The 26,768-nt window shown below is 45.7% G+C and overlaps 1 protein-coding gene across 1 annotated transcript in view; it reads left to right on the top strand.

Annotated features, from left to right (window-relative positions):
- SWAP70 (switching B cell complex subunit SWAP70) overlaps positions 1 to 26,768 on the top strand; it is a 67,977-nt gene that overhangs the window by 39,539 nt on the left and 1,670 nt on the right. Inside the window, exons 4-11 of the mRNA XM_079787857.1 lie at positions 6,965 to 7,192; positions 10,690 to 10,836; positions 12,165 to 12,273; positions 14,519 to 14,700; positions 16,554 to 16,661; positions 18,342 to 18,508; positions 25,325 to 25,523; positions 26,663 to 26,759. Of these exons, the coding sequence (XP_079643983.1) occupies positions 6,965 to 7,192; positions 10,690 to 10,836; positions 12,165 to 12,273; positions 14,519 to 14,700; positions 16,554 to 16,661; positions 18,342 to 18,508; positions 25,325 to 25,523; positions 26,663 to 26,759 (1,237 nt within the window). The remainder of the gene's footprint in view (positions 1 to 6,964; positions 7,193 to 10,689; positions 10,837 to 12,164; positions 12,274 to 14,518; positions 14,701 to 16,553; positions 16,662 to 18,341; positions 18,509 to 25,324; positions 25,524 to 26,662; positions 26,760 to 26,768) is intronic.

The raw sequence follows: 26,768 nt of genomic DNA, 5'->3' as shown, positions 1-26,768 counted from the left end.
ACTTTATACAATTAAAGTAATTTTTTTATTTTTCCAATACTCTTAAGTACCATAATGATCATTTGCATTTTAAGTCCAGAATGTTTTTGTTTTTTTAAATATATTTTATTGATTTTTTACAGAGAGGAAGAGAGAGGGATAGAGAGTTAGAAACATCGATCAGCTGCCTCTTGCACACCCCCTACTGGGGATGTGCCCGCAACCAAGGTACATGCCCTTGACCGGAATCGAACCTGGGACCCTTGAGTCCGCAGGCCGACGCTCTATCCACTGAGCCAAACCGGTTTCGGCAAGTCCAGAATGTTTTTAAGTAAGATTTTGTTCTCCAGCTTCGATTAATGCTATATAAGTAACAGCAATAGTTATATGAATAACGTAAGTGGCATAAATAAGCTTGCTTTTGACTTAGTTTTCCCAGAAAGTAGTGTCAAGAATATTGAATAAATATTTAAGTTACTTACTATGCAAAAGTCAAGAAATGGCATGTCCTTATTTGAGATGGGTTTGTAATTTTTGTCAAATGGTATTCCTGGAAATATGTGTCAAAGTATAGTTTTCACATTAGTATTCACTTCCCACAGAGCCAAGAACAAAAACAGGATGTGTCTGTTGTGAGCTTATTTGGAAGAGTTGCCTTGAAATAAATATCAAACCTGAAATAGTTTTAAGAGACCCTCTGTGAAATAAAACCTGAATTGTTGTTACGCCAATAAAGGCCCTTTTAAATGATGACAGGGAAAGAACATTTAACAAAATAAATTTTGGAGCCAAAGGCATTGCAAATCACATGCAGTTTAAAAGTTTATTCTTTGTTATTTTTGGTGAAACTTGCTTGGAAGGAGGAAGTAAGCTGCTTCCTGAAACTGAATGAGCTCTTAGAATTGATGCAGGCCACTCCAGACTAACACGCAGCACGTGATTTATTAGTTGGTGTAATAATACACTGTAATTGAATAGCTGAGAATGCTTGTCTCTCCTTGGCCCAATATGATGATTTAAGAGGTCCTTAAGTTACTTGGTTATGATAAGTAAACGATTGTGTCGAAAGTCAGCAGGAAATGAATCTAATTGGTTGTCTGGCCCAGTTACTGGCAATGCTGAGCAGATGCTGGTGCTGATGACCGACTCAGAAAGGTTTGGGAGATCACCTTCAGAAAGGTTTGCTTGTAATAGGTCTTTTCTGGGTTGCAAACATTATAGAAGGTTGTCCGATAGGCAAGAAGAACTGAAACTTGGACTGTGCGGCTCGGGTTTGTTCACTAGGGGCAGGTGAGGCAGAGCTGAGGCTGGGTGTCCACAAATATAAATGGTCAGTTGGATGCACCTCCTCGCCATGCCCACTTTTCCTCATACTTGTGGCCATATGCAGTGCTGGCTTCCTACTAAAACTTCTAGTTGTGCCGTTACTACACTTACCCCACGTTGTGATCAGGCAGCATGGGCCCTTCATTTTTCTGCCTTGGGGATATTGAATTTCCATTTGTTTGTTTTTTAATAAATCTCTATTGTTCAGATTATTACAATTGTTCCTCTTTTTTCCCCCCATAGCTCCCCTCCACTCGGTTCCCACCCCACCCTCTGCCCTTACTCTGTCCCTCCCCACTGTCCTCATCCATAGGTGTACGATTTTTGTCCAGTCTCTTCCCGCACCCCCTATACCCCTTTCCCCCCGAGAATTGTCAGTCCACTCCCTTTCTATGCCCCTGATTCTATTATATTCACCAGTTTATTCTGTTCATCAGATTTTTTATTCACTTGATTTTTAGATTCACTTGTTGATAGATATGTATTTGTTGTTAATAATTTTTATCTTTACCTTTTTCTTCTTCTTCCTCTTCTTAAACAATACCTTTCAGTATTTTATATAATACTGGTTTGGCGGTGATGAACTCCTTTAGCTTTTTCTTGTCTGTGAAGCTCTTTATCTGACCTTCAATTCTGAATGATAGCTTTGCTGGGTAGAGTATTCTTGGTTGTAGGTTCTTGCTATTCATCACTTTGAATATTTCTTGCCACTCCCGTCTGGCCTGCATAGTTTCTGTTGAGAAATCAGCTGACAATCATATGGGTGCTCCCTTGTAGGTAACTAACTGTTTTTCTCTTGCTGCTTTTAATATTCTCTCTTTGTCTTTTGCTCTTGGCATTTTAATTATGATGTGTCTTGGTGTGGTCCTCTTTGGATTCCTTTTGTTTGGGGTTCTGTGCGCTTCCTGGACTTGTAAGTCTATTTCTTTCACCAGGTGGGGGAAGTTTTCTGTCACTATTTCTTCAAATAGGTTTTCAGTATCTTGCTCTCTCTCTTCTTCTGGCACCCCCATAATTCTGATGTTGGTACGCTTGAAGTTGTCCCAGAGGCTCCTTACACTATCTTCATATTTTTGGATTCTTTTTTCTTTTTGCTTTTCCGGTTGAGTGTTTTTTTGCTTCTTTGTATTTCAAATCTTTGACTTGATTCTTACGATCCTCTAGTCTGCTGTTGGATCTCTGTATATTATTTTTTATTTCAGTCAGTGTATGCTTAATTTCTAGTTGGTCCTTTTTCATATCCTCGAGGGTCTCACTAAATTTATCGGCCTTTTCTAGGAAATTCTTGAAAAACCTTATAACCGTGGTTTTGAACTCTATATCCAGTCATTTGCTTTCCTCCATTTCTTTCATTTGTGACCTGTTTCTTTGTCTCCGCATTTTGGCTGCTTCTCTGAGTTGATAGAGTGGTTTTGTGTGCTAGGTGTCCTATAGAGCCCAGTGGCTCAGCCTCTCCAGTTACCTGAGGTGGACACTCTTGGTGCACCTCTTTGTGGGCTATGTGCACAGTCTTGTTGTAGTTAAGCCTTGATTGTTGTTGGTATCACTGGGAGGAATTGACCTCCAGGCCAATTGGCTGTGAGGATCAGCTATGTCTACACTGGGAGAACTTCTGTGCTGGAGACACCCTTATGAGACAAGACTTGCAAAAGCCTCTGTGCTCAGCTTGGATGGGGCGGAGTCTCAGGGCAGAGCAGACAGCATTGGTTTCCCCGTCAGCCCTGCCCTAAGAGGCCCCTGGGTCTCAGTGTCCTGCGATAATCGCTGCAAGCACCTCTGAGAGAAAGCCGCCCTCGAGTTTCGCCCGCTGCCAGACAGTCCAGTTTCTCCCTGAATGATTCTGGGTTCCCAGAAACTTGCCTGGAACTGGAGTTCAGAGCAGTTGGGAGCTTTCGTCTCCCTCCTGATTGAGAAAGCCAGCCGCGTACTCAGTTGCCAGCCCTCTCCGTGCGCATGCGTGCCTCCGTACCTCTGCCTTCTCCAGCTCCTCTGAGTCTCAGTGTGCTTTTCTCTTTCCTTCTAGTTGTAGAATTTCCACTCAGCCAGCCTTCCTTTGGTTCTGGCTGATGTCTGTTTTGTCTTTTAGTTGTTGTTTTGAAATTGTTGTGTGAGGCAGCAGTTTAGGTGTTTACCTATGCCGCCATCTTGGTTTCTCCACCGAATTTCTGTACCTGTTAATGCCTCTAAGTTAGTTTACCATGGGCAGTTATTTATTTTAATGTTTTTCTTTCTTTCCTTTGTCTTTTTTCAATCTCTTCTTGCCTTTATATTTTTTTCTCTTTTTGTCTCATTCTCTCTTTCCCTCTTCCTTTCTTCCTTTGTCTTCCTTTTTCTCTCTTCCGCTGACAATCCCTGTTTCTTCTGTTTAAGAGCCAAGAAAATAATCTCTGATAAGCTTAATAGTAGATGATAGATCTCCAACAAGAGAAGGAAAGACCTAAATGTGTCTTTCTCCAATCAGTAAACAAAAGTTAGATTTAAGGGATTAGGTAATTTTCATACTAGAGGATTTTTACAATCTTATCAAATTAAATCGTAGAACTCAGGATATTTTTTGACTTTGTGATATTTGATGAATGTACATTTCTTTGCAAATATGTTTTTTCTATTTTTGTATTATTTTTCTGTTAAAGTTTATTTCACAAAGTTTTAACCAAGTTAATGGAAGTGTTAAGAAGAGAAAGAAAAAAAAATAATTCACAATCCTATCTGTTTCTATGTTTTGTACTAATATTTGTCAAAATATTTACATAATCTTTATGGAGTATAAATCATAGGTAAATTTAATTTTGCATTCTTCTTCACTTTATGTACTTTCATAAATGCTTTCTTTTTTAAAAAAATATATTTTTATTGATTTCAGAGAAGAAGGGAGAGGGAGAGAGAGATTGAAACATCAATGATGAGAATCATTGATCAGCTGCCTCCTGCACGACTCTAATGGGGATCGAGCTCACAACCCTGGCATGTGCCCTTGATCGAAATCGAACCTGGGACCCTCCAGTCCCCAGGCCAATGCTCTATCCACTGAGCCAAACCAGCCAGAGCTATAAATGCTTTCTTAAAAGTAATTTTAATTTTTTTTTTAAAATATATTTTATTGACTTTTTACAGAGAGGAAGGGAGAGGGACAGAGTCAGAAACATCGATGAGAGAGAAACATCGATCAGTTGCCTCCTGCACACTCCCTACTGGGTATGCGCCCGCAACCAAGGCACATGCCCTTGACCGGAATCGAACCCGGGACCCCTGAGTCCGCAGGCCGAGGCTCTATTCACTGAGTCAAACCAGTCAGGGCTTAAAAGTAATTTTAAATGGTGGTATAATAGTCTACTCAGTGCCGAAGGGAAGTAACATTGATGGAGTACCTAGTGTGCCCGGCACTGTGCAAAATGTCCTGTATTTGTTTCATTTTATCTCCATAGTAGGTATATGTGATGAATTTTATTTTATTTAAAAAATATATGTATTTTTTATTGATTTCAGAGAGGAAGGAAGAGAGAGAGAGAGAGAGATAGAAACATCAATGATGAGAGAGAATCATTGATCGGCTGCCTCCTGCAACACCCCTATTGAGGATCGAGCCTGCAACCTGGGCATGTGCCCTGACCAGGAATCCAACTGTGACCTCCTGGTTCATAGTTCGAAGCTCAACCACTGAGCCATGCTGGCTGGGCTGATGAGTGTTATTAGACTCATTTCATTGATGAGGCAATTGAGGCTTAGCTTAATTTGTTTCAGTTTAACAAACATTAATTGAGCTCTACTATGTTCTAGGTACCATACTGAGTTCTGGGGATTCAAAGATGAGGGGACATGGTCCCTCCTATATGGAATTCATAAAACAGTGGGGAAGCCAGTTAGTAAGACCATTTAATTCAGTATGCTAAATGCAGCAACATAGAAGAACACCTGCCCTGGGTTAGGGTTGGTCAGAGCAGGTTTGCTTCTCACACTTTAGTGTGCCTATAAGTTCCTGGGGTTCTTGTTCAAAGGCAGAATCTGGCTTTTGTGTCTTTAGTGGGATCTGAGACACTTATTTTAATAGGTTTCTCAGTGCTGCTGCTGGTCCACACATCTCAGTTTGGGTAGGCATATCTTAGACGATGGAGGACGTGAATAAATATCTGTTAGGTAGAGAAATGGGTGAAGGTATTCTAGACAGAGAGAGCAGCGTGGGGACAGGCATCGGAGCACAAGCGAGTGTGTCATGTGGGGAAACTACTTACAATCTATGGCAAGTGTTGGCAAACTATGGCTCGCTGACTGAAGCCAGCCCACGGTCTGTTTCATATTGTCTATGTGCTAGGAATTGTTTTTATGGTTTTCAAAGGGTTGTAAAAAAAACAGCAACAACAACAAAAAAACCACCCCAAAACAAAGTAGAAAATAAAACAGAGATACACAAAGCTTGAAATATCTACTACCCAGTCCTTCAAAGAACACGTGGGGGCCCCGGCCCAGTGGTGTTGGTAGTGCTGGGGAGTGTAAATGTGTCCCGGGCGAGACAGCAGGCAGGGCCATGACCACGGATGGATGCAGAGGAGCTTAGCCTTTATCTTTGAAGCAGGGTTTCAAGGTAAGGGTCGCAGGCTCAGGTGTTGTTTCAGAAAAATCTCTCTGGCAGAATACAGGTACGAGGAGGCGGTGCCGGAGGCCAGGACACCAACTGGGAGGCTTGACCAAAGGCAGTTGGGGTAGGAGGAGACGGAGTTGAGAACTGTCTCGGACAGTTTTTCATTCTCTTTTGACTGCGACCTATAGGAAGATAGACATTTTATTTCACGACCCAGCACACACTGATACATGCACACACAAAGCAAGACTTGTCACTCAGAACATTTGTCTTTATTGTGGATAAACTGAAACATTTTTTCATTTCCTTAAAGAAAATGCTGCTTACTGCCCACTAAGTTGATCTCATATTGAGTCATAACCTGCAGTTTGAAAACCACCTATCCAGGGAGGTAAACACAGGATTTTGTCACCGATTTGATGTAAGGCCGTGGGGAACAAGGATCCTGCCATGGAATGGTCCTGCTCCCAACCAAAATCAGTAATAGAAAGGGAAGCCATTTGGAAGGTGGAGATGACTCAGTGTTTAGGATTTAATAAGTTCTTCCAGGCCAAGCTAGAAATTCTACATTGTTTACAACATTGTCAGAGTTCTTAACGGGAGGAGGCAGCATGAATTTAAAATAACTGCCTTATATCGAAAGTGTGTAAATTGGGGAGTAACTTGTACATCTTACTTTGAGATGCTTATTTAATTGGGTGCTTGCATATTAGAAAAAGATGAATATTCTTTTTTAGAAAAATGAATATTCTGATATATTAAAATATTTATCCAAGAGAGAGTAATCAGATCACATTAATTAGTTTGCGTATGGTAGTGTATGTGTGCAGTTTGCTTTAAAAATGTATACAAATATACTATCAGAGGGTTATCAGGGCTTGATTCCTTCACTTATTCTAGGTAAATATAGAACCAGCGGCATTTGTCCATACCCTTCTCCCTGACAGTGCCATGATCCACTGTTGGAATTGTAAAAGAATGTTTCTTATGTGGGCCTTATCAGTGTAAATAACTTAGATATGTACCTAAGTTAAAAAGTTATTTTTTTACTAGTAAATAATAAATTCTAAATCCTTTCTATAGATTGAATACCTGCTTAAGAAACTAACAGACGCCATGGGAGGAGTTTGGCAGCAAGAACAGTTTGAAGATTATAGAGTCAACTTTGATGACGGGAAAGACGGCCTTTCGGCGTGGGAGCTGATCGAGCTCATTGGGACCGGACAGTTTAGCAAAGGCATGGACCGGCAGACGGTGTCCATGGCCATTAATGAAGTCTTCAATGAGCTGATATTAGATGTGTTGAAACAGGTAAGACTCCTATAACACTGTGTTTCTTCTCACCTTTGGAATTTGACATGCTTGAAATCAGACAAATTTTCATCACAAAGATGAGTGTAAGTCACTTATACTTTTACACTGATTTAGAGCTGAACAAAGTTTCTTATTTTCTCAGGCTTTCCTTTTGTAGAATTACAGGTGCATTTCTGAAGTATGGTTAAGCATTGGTGTTGCAGTTTTTAAAAAAATATATATTTTTATTGATTTCAGAGAGGAAGGGAGGAGAGAGAGATATAGAAACATCAATGATGAGGGCGAATCATTGATCAGCTGCCTTCTGCCTGATTGGGGATCGAGCTCCCGACCCGGGCATATGCCCTGACCGGGAATCAAACTGTGACCTCCTGGTTCCTAGGTTGACACTCAACCACTGCCCACCGCAGCTGGACGGAGTTGCTATTTTGAAAGAACTGTTTAAATGATCACATTTCCAAATGATTTTTAAAGTACTCTCATGTCATGTGTACATCCATACCTAATCACCTGAAAGATCCCTACGGCATGCTGTTGAGCATCGTCTTGTAGTCCCTTTCACAGTGTGAGGTGTGGGCACAGAGCTGTCAGGAAGGGCGCTCAGCAGAGTGTTAGAGTGAATGCCTCTGGATTGTGGAAGTTGTGAAAACTTTATTTTCTTCTTGGTTCCTTTCTTATTATTGGACTTACTACTATACATGAATTTATGTATATGGTTATATATTGTTTTTATAAAATCAGAAAAATACCCTTATTTTTGGAAGAAAACCCCTTTATGTAACAAAATTGCACTCATCTTATTAGATTATGATGTTTGTTTTCTCAGCACCTGCAAAGCAACTGGTGATCATATGGGGGGCTTAATGCTTGTTAAATGGAATGTATATATTTATTAGTGGATCTTTCACATTTCTTATCCTACATAATTAAAGGCTAATATGCAAATTGTCCCCTCCACCAGGAGTTTGACCAGGGGGCAGGGCCGATCAGCCAACCACCCCCAGCCCCTTCCCCCAGCCGGCCCAATCCCTGATCAGCCCTCCCCCCCATCGGGGCGGGCTGGCTGGACCCCACCCATGCACAAATTTGTGCACCGGGCCTCTAGTATTATAATATTGAATAACAACTCCAATTTGTGATTTCCTTACTTTGGTCCTTTTTTTGCTCAGTAGGTGATATTGTCGTCTTTGTTCTTTTTTCCTAGTGGAGCCCATTAATAAACAGTAGTTGAGGCTTAATTTGTATAGGTTTTTGGTGCTTCGTGGAGATATAAGACATGATCTCTGTGAAGGAGGACTAAGCCCATCAGGACGGCAGGATAAGGACTATGGATGGATTTCAGTATGAGATAGCTTAAAAACATTAAAAAAATTACAGTTTACTTTCAATATTATTTTGTATTAGTTTCAGGTGTACAGCATAGTGGTTAGACAATCATATACTTTACAAAGTGTTCCTCCTGATATTTCCGTTACCCACCTGGCACCATACATAGTAATTACAACATTGTTAACTATTCCCTCTGCTTCACCTTACATCTCTGTGCTTATTTTGTAACTACCAATTAGTACTTCTTACTCCTTTAGCCTTTTTTGCTCCGTTCCCAGTACAATTAATATTTAAATGCCAGCTATTCTTGAACAGCCTTGAAAGGCTATAATAAGGTGTAATTTTGTTGAAGTAAAAGTTTGAATTATACACCTTTGAGGCTGATAGATGGGAGGAAGTACAGACTTATAACTATGCATAGAAACTACACGTAGAAGCCAGTATCGTTAACTATCGCTTCATTCTTTCTTTGCTCATCTGGAGCAGAGTTCATCCTCCAGAATACTGTGAGGTCAGGTAGAAAGGTAGGTTGGTGCCAGAAGGTGATTGGCTGAGTAGATAATACTTGGCCGTTAACACCTTTTAGCACTTTTATTGACTGAGGTTTTAATTTACTGAGAGTACTGTTGGTGTGTGTGGGTGTGTGTGTTAAGCAGAATAGACTGAATAGTATAATGAACTCCCGTATACCCACCACCCAGTCCCAGCAACCACCAATACATGGTGAATCCTACACTACCTACTTTTGCTCTCCTGTATTGTCTTGAAACAAATCTCAGATATTTCATTTTATAAATATTTATAAATATTTCTTTAAAAATATTTTTATTAATTTCAGAGAGGAAGGGAGAGGGAGAGAGAGATAGAAACATCAATGATGAGAGAGAATCATTGATTGGCTGCCTCCAGCATGCCCCCTACTGGGGATTGAGCCCACAACTCGGGCATGTGCCCTTGATCAGAATTGAACCTGGGACCCTTCAGTCTGCAAGTCGATGCTCTATTCACTAAGCCAAACCAGCCAGGGCAATATTTATAAACTAGAGGCCTGGTGAATGAAAATTCATGCACTAGAAGGGGGGTCCCTCAGCTCGGCCTGCCCCCTCTCACAGTCCGGGAGCCCTCAGGGGCGGGAGGCGACCCAGCGATCAGGGGAAGGCGATGCCCCATCACACTTCTGCTGCTGCCACTGCCGGCAGCGCAAGCCTCGGCTGGCCCTGGTTACCTGAGTCTCGGGTGGCCCTGGGAGGCTGGGCAGCTGCCATCTGAGGCTTGCCTGCACCTCGGGCCGGCCCTGGGTGGCTCGGGGGCTGAGAGGACTGGGGGACTCTGGAGGCAGATGCATTGGGCAGGTCTGGCCTTGCCGCATGCCTGCCGCCCCAGTAGGGCTGAGGGGACTGAGTGCCACCATCTTGTGGCTATGGGTGCCGCCATCTTTGAGGATGAGGCTGTCAATTAGCATATTCCCTCCTTATTGGCTGTGGGCGCCATTTTTGAGGGCATGGCAGTCAATTATCATATTCTCTCCTTACTGGCTGTGGACGCCACCATCTTTGTGATGGTGGGAGGGTCAATTAGCATATTCCCTCTTTATTAGATAGAATATTTCAATAGGTATCCCTAAAAGATATGGATTTTTAAAAAACTACAATGCTATTAACATCAGGCATTCTAAAGTCTACTATCTGCCTGGCCAGCATGGCTCAGTGATTGAGCATTGACCTATGAACCAGAGGTCATGGTTCGATTCCTGGTTAGGGCACAAGCCCGAGTTGCAGGGTGAATCCCCAGTGGGGGGTGTGCAGGAGGCAGCCGATTAATGATTCTCTCTCATCATTGATGTTTCTATCTCTCTTCCCTTCTCCTTTCTTCTCTGAAATCAATACCAGTATATATATTTTAAAAAGTCTATTGTCTATTTAGCTTTGCAGGGAGGGGGAGAGAGGGGTGTCTAAAATTCTGCATAGGCTTTTGTTTGCATGTGCTTATGTGAATTTGACTGGGAATAGTGTCCCTGGCTTTCATGGATCCTCAGAGGGTTCATGATCCACAGAGGGCAAGAACTATACATCAGATAATGGAGTAGGTAAGAATATCAAGGAAGAGAGATAGCAGCTCTTACAAATAAAAGGACAGGCATTTATGTCAGACTTAATCTCTTATAGGGTTACATGATGAAAAAAGGCCATAGACGGAAAAACTGGACTGAACGCTGGTTTGTACTAAAACCCAACATGATTTCTTATTATGTGAGTGAGGATCTGAAAGATAAGAAAGGAGACATTGTCTTGGATGAAAACTGCTGTGTGGAGGTAAGAGCCTACTGTTACCTCTTTGTGGTGCTGCCCCCTGCTGCTCAAGTAGCTTATCTTCCTTGTAGACTTCAGGGCCTTAAAATAATCTTAAAACTTCCGTTTCCAACATAATATAGGCTAAAGTTACAATAAAAATTAAAGATACCTGACAGAATTTTTTTTTTAATATGAGTTTGTCTTCTGTCTTATACTTGTGAACAAAGCATAGGGATTAAATTGCGTTTGTTTGTACATTTACGGAATCATTTATTGAATAAAACGGAGTCATCAAAAGAAAATAAAGCAAAAAAAAAAAAAAAAATCAGTGAAATAATGAACATGCCAGAAATTCTGGGCCATTTTGAGTGCAATGAATAAAACTGAAGAGGAAGTGAGCAATACCTTAGAATATTTTGAGTGACTTTCAGTACATCTTATTCATAACTGTTAATTCTGTCAAGAAGTGAAGTCCTCAAGAACATACATTTTTGAGTATTTATATCTGAACTATTACCGGGCCTGTCTTTGTTGAAGAACATTTCGAATACCTACGATCTTACTCATAAACGATAATGTATTTTGATGGATGAAATGGTGTAGATATTAATGTTCTAGGGTGTGCAATACCCATTAAGGGTTTGTTTGTTTTTTAGATTCAGCTAAACATGGAAAGTCACAAAGATTACAATAGGCCATACCAGTCTCCTCATAAGGATGTAGGTCAGGAGCCACAGCTTGCCAGCACAGAATCCAGGTGCGAGGAGAGGAGGAGTGCACACCTCTGGCAGGTGTGGGAATCACTCTGGCTTAGAAGCCTCGTAGCTCATGGGAGTGAGTACCTGTAGGAACTTTGAGGGTATACCTTCCAGGGTTCTTGTAAGGGACGTGCTCAGGTGTGCGTCACTGTGCTTAGGGAAGCCCAAAGCGTGGCATCCCCATCAGGTGGTCACTCTCCCAGTCAGGATTTGGTGTACTGGTCAGGAGCCATTGTTCCCGTAAGTAAAGTTGCCCAGGGGATAGAATTAGTGAATCAGTTAAATGCATTTAGAGATATTTTTTATTGACATTGAATTCAGCCAGATCTGTATAAATAATTAAGATGGAATTTAATTTAAAAACTTAAAAATAATATCTTAGCCTTGGCCAGGTGGCTCAATTGGTTAGAGCATTGGCTTGATATGCCAGGGTTGTGGGATTGATCCCGGGTCAAGCACATACAAAAAGCAACCAATGAATGCATAAATAAGTGGAACAACAGAAATCTGTTTCTCCCTCCCTCTCTCGCTCTGTAAAAAAAAAATAAATAAATAAAAATCTTAAAGAACTAACTTAGCTTTCTGTTTTAGTCTTTGCCTGACAAAGATGGAAAGAAATGCCTTTTTCTCATAAAGTGTCTTGATAAGACCTTTGAGATCAGTGCTTCAGATAAGAAGAAGAAGCAGGAGTGGATTCAAGGTAAGGTAACTTTTACTGTTGGTCATGATATAACTCAAAAGCTCTGACTTTCTATTTTTGACGCTCATGAAAGATACTAAGGCCTTGTTCCCTCATTGTCTGTGTTAGTACTAGGTATAACATGGTAGCTTAAAGAAAAACAAATCAAGAGCAGTTTCCAAATTTTTAGTCAATATCATTTTTGTAATCATCTTACGGGAAAATTGTAAACTGGACATTTTGAGTTTTATTTACTCCTACTATTTGAATAGTGTGGAATTTCCCCTTTTAAAAACTGTGAAGAATTTTAAAGTGACCATCAAAGAATGAGACACTATATGTTAAATTTTTTTAAATGATGGGGAGATTCTGAATATGATATTCTTGGACTTAGTTATGTTACTGGGACCCCAATTTTTTTTTTTTTTTTGAGTCCACGTGCCTGTGTGCACTGGCCCAAACAAATGCAGGCGCAGGAGTTTGCAGTATAGAAAGAAAAATAGTTTAATATTGAAGTGACCAATCCAGAGATGGGGAGCTAATGCTAAAAACCTCTGTGGCACATAGGTTAAGATTATATAGGGCAAAAATCACAAGACACTGAGGGGTAGGGGTTCAGGTCGTGCTGGGAGCTGATTGGTTGGAGGTGAGGTAAGGGTAATGAATCATTTCTTCAGGTCTAGAGGACAGTTCTGAGGTCTGCTCAGGCGACCCTCTGTCTGGGCTCTCGGGAAAGTAGCTGGGTATCTCCACTTTAGGGCTCAGGAGCCGAAACATAACTTAGGTCAATTTGTTATCTTTAGTCTGGACCTTGTGACCATTAGTCAGGTCTGGGCTGTCTTCTGCTGCTCCGGGGTGGCTGATTATCCAGGGGAAAGGCTAGGTTTCTGAGGGGTATACCGAGAGAACTAGTATTTTTAGAGCTAGGATTTAAAACTAAATTTAATCAAAGTCATAGGGACCCTCACTGTCAGGCAAAAAAAGATTACATTGAAAGTTGTGCGTTTTTTTGATGTGGTTTAAGAGTGTGAGGCAAGCCCAGCTGGGTTTGAATTGTCTTTCCTGAGTCACGTGGGCTGAGTTATGAATTCCGTAGCTGCTTTCCTCTCCTGTGGAATGGGAACAATAACAGTACTGCCCCCCAGGGTTGTTGTAAAGGTTAATAATTAAATAATGAAGTTATACTTTAAATGATATTTAATGTATTTAAAATGATACATCCTTGAAGAAATGCTTGTGATATGTTGCAAGCAACCTAAATGTCCATTAATTGGGAAATGGTTGAATACATTATGGTACGCAGTGGAGTACTGTGCAGTATACTTTGTGTAGTGATATGAAAGCTCTCAAGGATAAATTAAATGAGAAAACCAAGGCTCAGAAGAGTGTGCTATGCCACTGTTTGTGTCAAAAGGAGGTGGAGGATGTATATGCATATTTACTTGTATATTCTTTATTTTAAAAATATATTTTATTGATTTTTTACAGAGAGGAAGAGAGAGGGATAGAGAGTTAGAAACATCGATCAGCTGCCTCTTGCACATCCCCAGTAGCGGGTGTGCAGGAGGCAGCTGATCGATGTTTCTCTCTCATCGATGTTTCTGACTCTCTATCCCTCTCCCTTCCTCTCTGTAAAAAAATCAATAAAATATATTTAAAAAAAATTTATACAATTGAAACCATCAGGAAAGAAATCAGGTTTTATATAAAAATTAGAGAATGCACGGAAAGGGTATACATATAGTCAGGATTCAATAAGTGGTTGTTACTATTAACATCTCAGGAAGCAGGTATATAGGGAGACGGTTTCAAAAGGCATAGTTTTCGGGCAAACAACACAGCAGGTAGCAAATCAGATACCAGAACTTTGAATCTGAGCCCTTACTATGGCTAAATCTTAGCCTTTTGAGAAGTATGGGGAAGGGAGTTGAAAGTGTTATTTATTTGAAAGTGTTGTTTTAAATAAATTCTTCAAATGTGTGTGGTGTTCCTGAATCAAGCATCTATTTAAGCACAGATATATATTTTTGGAATTTTGGAGCTAAAAGTGACTTTAGAGATGATCTCTCTCATTTTAGAGATGAGGAAACTGATGCTCAAGCCACGCTGTGACCTTGGTGACTTGCTCAAGGTCACACCAATACTCAGTGGCAGAGTCAGAATCTACACTGAGGCCTGTCTGGCTTTCTTCCCACTGTGCCATTTGCATGTTAGGGTTACACAGAATAATGGGTATTTGCTGTGCTTTCTCCTACACCTTTCACAGCCATTCATTCTACCATCCATCTGCTGAAGTTGGGCAGCCCCCCGCCACACAAAGAAGCCCGCCAGGGTCGGAGAGAACGCCGGAAGAAGCTGCTGGCTGAGCAGGAGGAGCTGGAGCGGCAGATGAAGGAGCTCCAGGCTGCCAACGAGAACAAGCAGCGGGAGCTGGAGACCGTGAGGAAGGTGAGGAGAGGGGAGCGGACGCTGGGCTGGGCCCGGAGGGCTCTTCGCATCGCAGGAGCCACAGCTGCCTCACTTCCGAGCTTGGTTTTACCAAGACCAGCTTACTGCAGATTGCCAAGAGTGCATGAGCACAAGAGAGCGAACTTCTTTGTTTAGGGGATTAAGTGTCTCAAATCTGCCCGCGCTTGCAATGGCCATGCCGACTCTGGCCAATGATCTGTTCCCAGGTGTGACTGACAGGAAAGCACCCTCCCTATTTCACCCAAACTTTACTGGGCCTGCGTCTCTGTATCAGCCCCACGCCTTCCCGCAGAGATGTGCAGGGAATATCTGCACAAATGACATGCCCATAACCTTTGGCCTTCCCTCTGCTCCTTTCCTGTTGTTCATAACTAGGTCAATTACAACGGAATCAGTATAAGGCCCCTCCTTCCTGGTGCGGTGCTCTCTTTGCCACACCTCATGCTTCTTCCTCCTCGTGGACTCCCAAAGAATTTTTTAATACAGTTTTATAATATTAAGAACCATGTGGACATACACTCTTAGAAATAGCTGTTCCTATCCAGCACAACTACTTTCTTTTTAAATATATTTTATTGATTTTTTTACAGAGAGGAAGGGAGAGGGATAGAGAGTTAGAAACATTGATGAGAGAGAAACATTGATCAGCTGCCTCCTGCACACCCCCTACTGGGGATGTGCCTGCAATCAAGGTACATGCCCTTGACCGGAGTCGAACCTGGGACCCTTCAGTCCGCAGGCCGACGCTCTATCCACTGAGCCAAACCGGTTTCGGCAAGCACAAGTACTTTCTAAAAGCAGCTCTAAGGTCTTGCTGCTCTTCTTCCCAAATCACTCCTGCATCTCGCCTCTTCCTGCTGTCGTACGTCTTCTTTAAAAACCCCCTTCACAGGCTCGGATGAGCACCTGCAGCATGAGATTGCTGCTCCCTCCCCCCACTGTGCACAGAGTGCGGTGGGTGTTACGAGTGGGGATCTGGACATGGTGCCCCTCCTTTATAACTTATGAAATGGGTCATACATACAAAGGAGAGCATGAAATATGTGTATACAAATACAGCGACTATTTCTGAAAGTACTAACCAAGTTAAGATAGAATATTGCCAGTAGTTTAGAAGCTCCTGTGTCCTGTCTTTAAAAGAAATTTGCAAGCAGCAAGTTTGTGATTTATGTTTGGTTTTATGAGCTTTTATACACGCCTAGACTCCAGTAACTACCACAGACAGAATACAATTTCAGAGAGGAAGGGAGAGGGAGAGAGAGATAGAAACATTCATGATTAGAGAGAAACATCAATCGGCTGCCTCCTGTACATCCCACGCTGGGGATGGAGCTCCCAATCTGGGCATGTGCCCCAACCGGGAATCAAACCATGACTTACTGGTTCATAGGTCAAGGCTCAACTACTGAGCCACCGAGGCCGGGCTGAAGTGGTTGTTTTTAATTGTTGTTTCACTGGGAAAGGGAGTATGGAGCTCCTCAGGCCACCCTGCTGGGAGCCGGGCTCTCGTAAGGTTTAAGGAATAATGTGTAAGATGACGATACTGTACAGTAAGAACCCAAGAAGTAGGTCTCAGACCTCACGAATGCATTTGCAAGTGAATGTGACTGAGTGACTCCATTGCAAAATGCTGTTCAGGCTTATCAATAGTCATTGATTTAGCTAATTTGTTTTCTATGTTGCCTGGGAAAATTATTGGAATGGAAGTCCAACAGATCTACAAGTTTTGTTCTGTATTTGTGGGACATTAAGGATGTTTGGATTCTCGCACGTTTAAGTGTGACCATTTCTCTCTCCAAATGCACTTCTACGGATGGCTTTCGATCGGGTAGAAACTGGAAGAAGCAGCATCTCGGGCAGCAGAAGAAGAAAAGAAACGCCTTGAGACGCAAGTGGAACTCCAGGCCAGGTTCAGCTCGGAGCTGGAGCGAGAGAAGCTCGTGAGTACCGCACGCCGGGGCGTGCTGCTGGCTGGTTGGTGGGGCGAGGGCCTGCGAGGCTGCCGTGAGGCCAGGTTGTCAGCGTGGCTCTGCTGCTGGCTTGCAGTGGGCTTTTGGGGAAGGTATGTGTCTGTTCGTTCTTCCATTGTGCCGGGCACCATGCCCAGGATGTGAAGGTAAAAGACAGAAACCTTGCTTTCAAGCCCCTGAAGTGGAAATTTAAGGCAGGGGGTGATAAGGGCTGTGGTTAGGGTGACTGTGCCTTGGTTGGACTGGGACAGTCTCTGCCATCCTGGGATAATTATTACCAGCATCCCTTTTCCTTCCCAAAGTGTCCTGCTTGGGAAAGAAATAGCTGTGGAAAAAGTGCACATCGGTTCCATGACATTTCTCCTCTGTAATGAGCCGAGTCCGAGGTCCTGAAAACATACGGATTCTGGTCTGCTGCCCTCAGCAGCTCTGATTCATCTAAGACAGTGGTCGGCAAACTCATTAGTCAACAGAGCCAAATATCAACAGTACAACGATTGAAATTTCTTTTGAGAGCCGAAAACCGACTTCTGCGCATGGGCCACGAAGTTTCAATCGCACTGTACGTGCGCGCCCGCACGTGGTATTTTGTGGAAGAGCCACACTCAAGGGGCCAAAGAGCCGCATGTGGCTCGCGAGCCGCAGTTTGCCGACCACTGATCTAAGAGGTTCCCCTCCCCAAGACTCCCGTAGGTAGCAGGACTCACATTGAGTTCTGACCGTGTGGGAGAGTGCTGAGCCCAGCGCCTATTAAACAGATGCTCATCACGTTGCCTTTGGTACTTTCGTCCCTTAGCGTTGAAATGGACATGTTTGAGCTGTGAGAACAGCGCACAGAGGAGGGCCACTCTCACAGCCAGGGGTCTGGGTTGGTTTCCTCTCTGCTCCTTACTGAGCACTAGTTTCTCGTCTTTAAATTAGGGGCTTATCATATGATCCGTCATGACTGTTATGAGGATGACGTGAGCTAATACAAGTGCAAATATTTTATAAACTGGATATGCTCGTGCGTGCGCTATTATATTTAGGATGCCCTTGTCTTTTCCTTGTTAAGGCAGAGATCCAAACTTAAACACCCAGAAGGGAGAAGCCATAAACTTGTCAGGACACTAAATTCCCTGCCTGAGTCTCCCCAGGGCTGGTGGTGCCCTAGGGAGGGCAGGGAGGGGGGTGCTAGGCTGCCAGGTAAGTGCAGGAGGCTCAGCACATCAGTGTTTCCTTTTTTCTTCGGCAGTTCCGACTGGGGAAAGGCTCATTCCTTTCAGAGAAGACTCTGTTGGTAAAGGGCTTGTAGTTTTAAGACAGAAAATAATCTAAAGAGAAATTATACAGGGAAACATATATTTTTTCCCCTTGACTTGATTCTAAGGTGTGGAGCGGAAAGGATGGAGAATGTACTAGGGCAGGAACACAGCATCGGGGTTGTAGTTTGTCCCGGACTCTCTGGGTTTGGTTCTGGTGTTGGTATTGGGAGGGGGTGCTCGATTCCTCTATTTTTCCGTCAAGGACGAAGGACAGGCCCCCCCCCCCCCCATCCTGCTCGGCTGCAGCTGTGGGCAGTGGCAACCCTTCAGGACGGTGGTGGAGTGGGAGGGTTTCCCTGAGGGTGGGGCCAGCCTGCATGTGAACATGACCCTTTTCTGCCGTCAGATCCGACAGCAGATGGAAGAACAGGTTGCCCAAAAGTCCTGTGAACTGGAACAGTATTTGCAGCGAGTGCGGGAGCTGGAAGACATGTACCTAAAGCTGCAGGAGGCCCTTGAGGATGAGCGGCAGGCCCGGCAAGATGAAGAGACGGTGCGGAAGCTCCAGGCCAGGTACCACTCCGTTCGTGTACTCGCCTTTGCATAGTTTCTGGGAACGACTCACGCTGGTGGAGAGGGCGGGGGTGTGCCAGATTGGAGAGACCTGGAGGCTCGGTGGCTGCGTTGTCTATTCTCAGTCCGGGCGCTGGGAGAGCCTCGCTTCTGGGGCTGTGGGCTGGCCTGAGCCTGAGCAGCTCGGTGTGTTGGATGGGCTGTGTGCTGACCTGAGCAGTCTCGGTGTGTTGGATGGGGTGCGGGCTGGCCTGAGCAGCTCGGTGTGTTGGATGGGGTGCGGGCTGGCCTGAGCCTGAGCAGCTCGGTGTGTTGGATGGGGTGCGGGCTGGCCTGAGCAGCTCGGTGTGTTGGATGGGGTGCGGGCTGGCCTGAGCAGCTCGGTGTGTTGGATGGGGTGCGGGCTGGCCTGAGCAGCTCGGTGTGTTGGATGGGGTGCCCCGTTAGAGTGCCCAGGGACCCAGGATCAGCTCTGGTGAGACCCTGGCCTCGCCGGCATGTTCTGGACCAGAGAAGGGCTCTTGGTATGGAGACAGGGGCCTGCTTTACGCCAGACTTGCAGCCCCTTTTGGAGGATAAGGAGGAAATAAGCAGTTTTCGGTTGGTCATTCAGGATTAGTGAGATTCTTTAAATAATTATTCAAAATCTTGCTTTTAGAACTTCTTAAAGCTAGACTGTTTTTTCCCTTAGAGCAGGGGTGGGGAACATCTGGCCCATGGGCCGTACAAGGCCCGTGAAACCATTTGGTCTGGCCCTGCCAAGGCAGCCCCAGGTGGGACTCGAAATTCAGTAAATCTGGGAGCTTTTGTCATAGCAGCATACATTTATATTAAGTGAATTATATTAAGTGGATGATGTTATAAAGATCTAAATGGCCCTTGGCAGCAAAAAGGTTCCTCACCCCTGCTTAGAGCTTTTAGAGTCAGGTTTACTATGTATGATAGTCATGTTCTTGGATGAGAACTCTGAGATTTTGGTCTTTGTAGCAGCAGGGAGGACGGGGTAGAATGAAGACCCAGACGTGAAATTGGAGCTTTCCACTTGCTTCCCCACTTGTGTTCTTTAAGATATCGTGTCCACACTAAAAACATGGACCCCAGTGGCCCGGCTGGTCAGTGCAGGTGCACGTGGGCTTCGAGCTGTGACTCCGCTTCGGGGAACAGCCGCGGGGCGGCCCGGGGTCGAGTTCCCACGGCTGCCATTCTCCTGTGGCGCGGCAGAGGAGGCTCGTCTAATATCTAGGCAGGAAGAGAAGAGAGGAGGTCTTCATTGTGTGCTTTGCCAAAATGACTTTAAAAATAAATAGGTTTTGAAAATTTTAATTCTATTAAGGAAAAATTATCTTCTAAGTAGAAAATCAAATGCTTAGCATATTGCCTGGCATTTTCAGTCCCACAGGTGTGTGCTCAGTGTCCTGGGATGTTAACTAGACTCTTAGAACTGCCACCCAGTAGCCGTTGGCAGTGATGTTGGCACAAGGTTCACTTACTGGGAAGGTTTGAGTCCCATGTGACTTCCAAAGAGAGGCATTCTACGGGCACAAGATGGATTTGGGCCTCTTTATAATTTTTGGTGTGTTGGGAGTTTATAGATTACCCTGTGCAGAGAATTAACAGGTGAGCTATGATATATATTTTACTTCCCCGCAGTTTTGAGAGAGGGTGATTATAACACAGCAGAGATTTGATCACAGAGGGAACCAGATATCTCTAGAAATTTATTAAAATACTAGAGGCCCAATGCACGAAATTCATGCAAGAGTCGGCCTTCCTTCCCCCTGCTGCCGGCACCGGCTTCCCTCCGGCACCCGGGACCCGGGCTTTGTCCGGAAGGTCATCTGGAAGGACATCCGGTCTAATTAGCATATTATGCTTTTATTATTATAGATGAGTTATTTTGTATTTATCAAATGAGTGCTCTTTAAGGGGTAATTTTGGATAAAACTTTTAGCTTTTAACTAGTGGTAAATATTAGAATCACCTGTAAAGTTTAAAAAAAATACATATGTAGGGCCTGTCCCACATTTACTGAATCAAATTATCTGTGGGTAGGAGCCAGGAATGAGTATTGCTATTTAAAAAACTCTGGCTAATTATTTTGTACGTTCTGATTTAAGTCCATAGCAAAATGGCTTCAACCTTTTGAATGCAAATGTAGCTATTACATATGTACAGATTTGCACCAAGAAGCTGAAATTGCTGCACAAAAATTAACTTTTTCTTGATGTGCAAAAGAAAAGGCTACTTTTGAATATAATTATTTTACTACTTTAAATTATTTTTCTTTCAACTTAGTGTTTGGAACTTGAAATGGATAAACTGACGCCCTCTGGTGGTCATTTTTAAGCACGGCCGGCCAGTCCCTCCCCGGCAGTCCCGGAAGGCGGGGCCTGGTTCAGAGGGGCGTTTTGTCAGGTTGGCAAAGGGGGCTTTCTCCTTGCTCCCATTCCCAGAACAGGCCTTTCTCGGTAGCAAATCAAGGAAAGTCCTCATGCAGTTGAGAAAGAAACACTTAAGTCTCCCTCTGAGGAAATGAAACAACCTTAGGTGAAGAGCATATGTCGAGGGCTTTTTAGTTAATCCTCCGCCCTTTCTTCTAGCAATATTACATCCTTCTTGGAATAGTTGGCATCTTGTTCTTCCACTGGATGACCCTTTCTCTGTCAGTGTCTTAACATTATCTCAGTATTTCCCCAGAGATACTTTATTTATTTATTTTTATTTTTAAATATGTTTTCATTGATTTTAGAGAGAGGGGAAGGGAGAGGGACAGATAGAAACATTGATGAGAGAGGAACATCACTAATTGGCTGCCTCCTGCACATCCCTCACTGGGGATCGAGCCCACCACCCAGGCGTGTGCCCTGACCGGGAATCCATCCAGCGACCTCTTGGTCCTGGGTCGATGCTCAACTGCCGAGCCACTCCGGCCAGGCTCCCCAGAGATGCTTTATGTAGTAACTTGTTTAAGTACAAGAACTTTGACTTGAGCCATCTGGGTCTTGTCAATTTCTTGATATATTAAAATTGAAGTTTAATTTTTTGATGTGTAACCTGAAGGTTCACTAGCCTCTTCTGAATGGGAACTCACAAGAAAACTGTTCAGTTGATATTGGGAAAACCCAACTATTGGAACGTCCTTGAGGCTGAGCCATAGCCTGTCCCATTGTAACTTCCGCTCACTATGTTTTCGGACCTTAAGGCCTGTGGCATACTTCAGTCATGTCTGCAGTCTCAGCAGCTGGTGCCGTGCCCGGCACACGGCAAGCGCCCGCGGGTATTTTGTGAGTAACTAAACGGATCCAAGTTCGACTCACTGGGTCCTCTCGGAGCAACAGTCTCTTCCACGTGTGATACTTTTCATGTATGTGAAGGCGGTGAGGAACTGAGCTCTGGAGTGAGGTCTGGGTTTGGTTCCCAGCTACTTTCTAGCTGTGTAACTGTAGAAAAGCTATTTCACTGCGTTGAGCCTTCAGTTCCTTATCGATAGACGAAGGCTAACTGCCATCCTCGCAGGGTTGAGGAGATGACACGAGATAATGTGTGCAGGCTGCTTGTGGAAGGCCTGGCGTTTGCTAGTCACTCAGAGTGTTGGCTTCTGTTCTTTTATCTCGTTTGCAAATGAGGAAGAGAGATAATATGTAGAATGTCAAAATAAGAATTCTTCAAAAGATACTGACAGGCTGGAATGATGGTTTCATACCAAGAAGATAGTTTAAAATAGCAACAGAAGCCCGGCTGGCGTGGCTCAGTGGTTGAGCCTCAACCTGTGAACCAGGAGGTCATGGTTAGATTCCTGGTCAGGGCACATGCCTGGGTTGGGGGCTCAATCCCCAGTGTGGGGTGTGCAGGAGATAGCTGATCTCTCTCATCATTGATGTTTCTATTCTCCCTCTCCCTTCCTTGTTGAAATCAATAAAAATTAAAAAAAAAAAAATCTACGGAGCAAGTACAGGATCCAGGAGACTTGGCTGAATAGAAATTCATTCGAAAAGATTCGAAGTTTTACTTCCTTGTGATGTGATTGCCAAAAACCTCATCTACTCTCAGGTAGCCTCAGTGAATGTGAGAATCCAGAGCTAATGAGGCAATAATTCCTCCGTAATAACAAAAGCTGCTTCAGTCAGCATTTTCTACATGATAGGTACTGTTCTAAGTACCTTACACGCATTGTCACATTTAATGCACCAGCAAACCTTTGATGGTGGGTGTTGTTCCTATAATTTTTCTGTAAATGAGGAAACAGAGAGTTTAGATTCTTTGGTCAGGGGCTTGTTTGCAAACCACAGAAACCAACTTGCATTAGCTAAAGTAATAAAACAATTCCGTGGAAGGTTCTTAAGTAGCTCACCAGTTCCACAGAACAGCAGGTGGCCAGGCCTGGAACCCAGGCAGGAACCAAACCCCCGCCCAAACCAGGCCACGGGAGAAGTCCAGTCGGGAGGCCCGTGGTGCCGACATGGGCACCGTGCCGGTGGTTGCTCCTGCCACCACTGGATTGTGGATATTGCTGCCACGATAAGTTCCCCACCGTCTCTGCTTCTTTGTGTCAGTTCCTCAGAGACAGATCCAGGAGGGGCAGCTGCTTAGCCAAGCCCAGGCGGCCAAGGGGCAGGGGGAGCAGGTGTCGCCTGCAGCTTCTGTAGTGGGAGATGCACCCTGCTTTCCATCAAGACACCTTCTGTGCCAGGTTCTCTAGACGTGTGAAGGGGATCCAGATGCTGGGCACCTACGCGCTGCCAGTGCCCACCCCCCTCCATCCTTTCTCCCTGGGGTGCAGAAGCAGGCCCTGCCAGTCTTGTTCACGGCTGTGTCCCGGCACCGAGAAAGGAACACGGAGCGGACATAGGTCCACACGAGCGCGGGATAGACTGTGCTGGTCAGACCACACGCAGGTGTGCAGGTGTGCACATCGCAGCCCAGGAGACAGCGAAGGGGCGCCGGCTGGCCTTTGTGGGGCTGGGGATGGGAGGCGGGAGGGCTCATCTTGGCTGAGGAAGACCTTTCCAAGGACCGAGGCTGCCACACAGCAGCTGGCCCCGTCTACAAAGCAGCGAGGGGCCCATCACACAGGGCATTCGAGCCGAGTTGGGTAACCACCTCGCAGGATGTTGTAGAGGGGATTTTGACAGAGCTGTGGTTGGGGTTAGGGTGGGGCAGTGGGGGGGGGCGCTCAGATAAGGGGTGTGGAGTCTGTTACTTTACTGCCTTTGCTGTTGGTTTTAGAAGAGCAGACGTTCTCGGGTGGTAACTGGCCTGCTGTGTGGCTTGTGACTGATGGTCCAGACACTAGAGGTGTGTCCTGTCCTGGGCTGACATCTGACCACAGTGTCTGTACTTTGGGTTCAGGTTTGGGTTGTCTGTTGGTTTAGTTGATTTAAATACCTAAGTAGCTGGAAGTTCTCAGACAGGTAGCCTGTTATAGTAACACTAGGGGCCCAGTGCACGAATTCGTGCACCTTGAAAGGAACTGGGGGCCACGAGGCTGCGGTGGGCACAGGGGCGGGTCTTGGCCCATCCTCTGTGCCCCCATCTGGCCCCTCCCACTGCGGCCCCCCCCCCCTCATCCCCTGACTGCAGCCCTGCTCCCGCCGTTGCTTTTCCCCCCTGCACTGACGGCACTGGCCCCGCTTGCACCCGCTGACACTGATGGCACAGAGCGATTGGGGCCGGTGCCAGCAGCGGGTGCAAGTGGGGCTGGCACCGTCAGTGGGTGTGAGTGGTGGCTGCTGCTCTGATCGCCCCTCAGGAGCAGGGGGAGGTGGAGAAGCCCTCAGGGGTGATTGGGGCCGGCAGCCGCTGCTCACACCCACTGACAGTGCCAAGCGATCAGGGCCTGCATCAGGTGCTGGCAGTGGGTGCAAGCAGTGGTTTCAGCACCGGCAGTGGGTGTGAGCGGAGCTGGCACCAGCAGCAGGTGCGAGGGACAGGCAGGACCGCGGTGCGCGGGAGCAAAGAATTTTCAGTAACCACCGGAGGCTCACCGCCTTGGTCTGGTACCCTTGTTCACCTGCTCCACCATCCTGCCATGGCCGACTCCCACCATGTTCTGCGCACGCCCCCTGGTGGTCAGCACACGTCATAGCGACCAGTTGTTCGGTTGTTCTAGTTCTGCCGTTTTTGTTCAGTCTATTTGCATATTAGCCTTTTATTATATAGGATTTGGAGTCACACAGACCTGGGTTGAAACCCATGGCTATGTGTGCAGTTTGCTTTTCAGTGGCTTCACGTGTAACGTAGAAATGATAGCGCCTTGTTTGTGTGGTTGATGATGATGAAGGTAAAGTGCTTGGCATGTAGTAATAGTTTAGTAAATGGTTCCTATTATTATTCTACCTTTTGTTAGTTCCTTCTGCCCTCACCTTCGTTAGTTTATCAGCCTTTCCCTCTGTGATAGGTTTTTACAGATGGAAGGTGTTTGAATGTTGGAGGAACCAGGGAAATTCCAGAACGTGGCCCTGCCCCCTGCCAGGCAAATGACCTGGGTGAGGTCACTCAACCTTTGTGCCTCTCTGTCTTCATCTTCAGCTTATTGTGAGGATTAACTAGGAACACACTTAACTGTTGGCCCAGCTCGAGGCACAGTGAGCCTCCTTAAATGCCATTAATTTTTTTTCAAAAGAGGGTAAAACAGTTTGGAGCGGGAGGCGTGGGTCACGTCCTGTGAACACGGGCCTCTCTGGGCCCAGGTTTCCTCCTTGCAGCACGAGAGAGGCGGACAGGTGACCTCGAGAGTCTCTTCTGCACTGAGTGCCTCGTCACGGGGGGTCAGATGTGGAGGCCTGGGCCCGCGATCCTGAGCTCCCCACATTGCAGGTTGCTGGAGGAGGAGTCTTCCAAGAGGGCGGAGCTGGAGAGGTGGCACCTGGAGCAGCAGCAGGCCATCGAGACGACGGAGGCGGAGAAGCAGGAGCTGGAGAACCAGCGCGTCATGAAGGAGCGGGCCCTTCAGGAGGCCATGGCGCAGCTGGAGCAGCTGGAGCTGGAGCGGAAGCAGGCGCTCGAGCAGTACGAGGTAACCTCCCGGCCAATGTGCACTTAAATGGTTAAAAACAGGCTTTTTGTTTTGTGGTTAATCTCCACCCAGGATGTTTCCATTGATTTTTAGCGAGAGTGGGAGGGAGGGGGGAGAGAGAGAGAGAGCGAAACATCGATGTGAGAGACACATCTGTTGGCTGCCTCCCGCACATGCCCCTGCAACTGAGGTGCATGCCCTTGACCGGAATCGAACCCGGGACCCTTCAGTCTGCAGGTGGACGCTCTCTCCCCTGAGCCACACCGGCCGGGCAAACAAGCTTTTTTAAAATAAGAGAACATTTGCTTAGCGGCAAGAAGCCGTAGTAAGAATTTTGCTTCGCTGGAAGAAAGAAAAAGGCGGTGAGGCGTGTCAGTCAGAGTCCACTCAGGAGACGGAACCCACACAGGAACTGGAATGGGGAAAGTTTAACATAAACAAGTATTAACTATAACCGGATTACCTATGAAGCGGTAAAGAAAACTCTAAGAACATGGGAACGGCAGGTGCAGGACTGAGGCAGAGCACCCAGGAAGGACACGCCTGGAGGGTCCCCGTAAGCCCAGTGCCGGGACCGGGCCTCCTCGGGGAGGCACAGCTGTGGCCACTGACGGCAGGGAAGCTCCCCGAGGTGCTGTGCCCACGGAGCTCACCGGGGGCCGCCTCTGGGGCCCTGGCCGAAGCTGCCACAGGGAGGTGCCACTGAAACCCCTCGGGGTGCACCACGGGTGTCCCACATGCCACGCACGGGAGCCGCTGAGAAGAGCCCAGTGGAACTGGGAAGCCAAGCCCCTTGCCCCTTCAGCCCCCTCCGCCTACAGAGCTGAGATGGTGCCCGCTGGGGGGAGACTTACCCGGGAGCCGCGGCTGGGCAATGGAGGGTGGACTTGCAGCCGAGAGGGAGGCACACGGGACTTGACACTCACCTGTAATCAGTGTGGGTGAGGTCCTCGGTGTGACCTCAGGCAGGCACTCAACTGCTCTGCATCCTAGTTTTCCCACCTGCAAATGGGGGCGCTGATGGTTCCTGCTTCTTAGAGTGACTTACAGAGAAAGCCCGAGCTTATGGGAAGGGGCCAGTTATTTGGCTCTTCAGCTACCAAGGTGTGTTGCCAAATCAAAAACCCCCTCTGTTTCAGGGGGTTAAAAAGAAGCTGGAGATGGCAACTAGTAAGACCAAGAGCTGGAAGGACAAAGTGGCCCAGCACGAAGGGCTCATCCGCCTGATCGAACCAGGTAACGGTC

The sequence above is a fragment of the Cnephaeus nilssonii genome (genome assembly GCF_951640355.1).
Source record: "Cnephaeus nilssonii genome assembly, chromosome: 13".
Taxonomy (NCBI): Eukaryota; Metazoa; Chordata; class Mammalia; order Chiroptera; family Vespertilionidae; genus Cnephaeus; species Cnephaeus nilssonii.
This window is presented reverse-complemented; position numbering and strand designations above follow the sequence as displayed.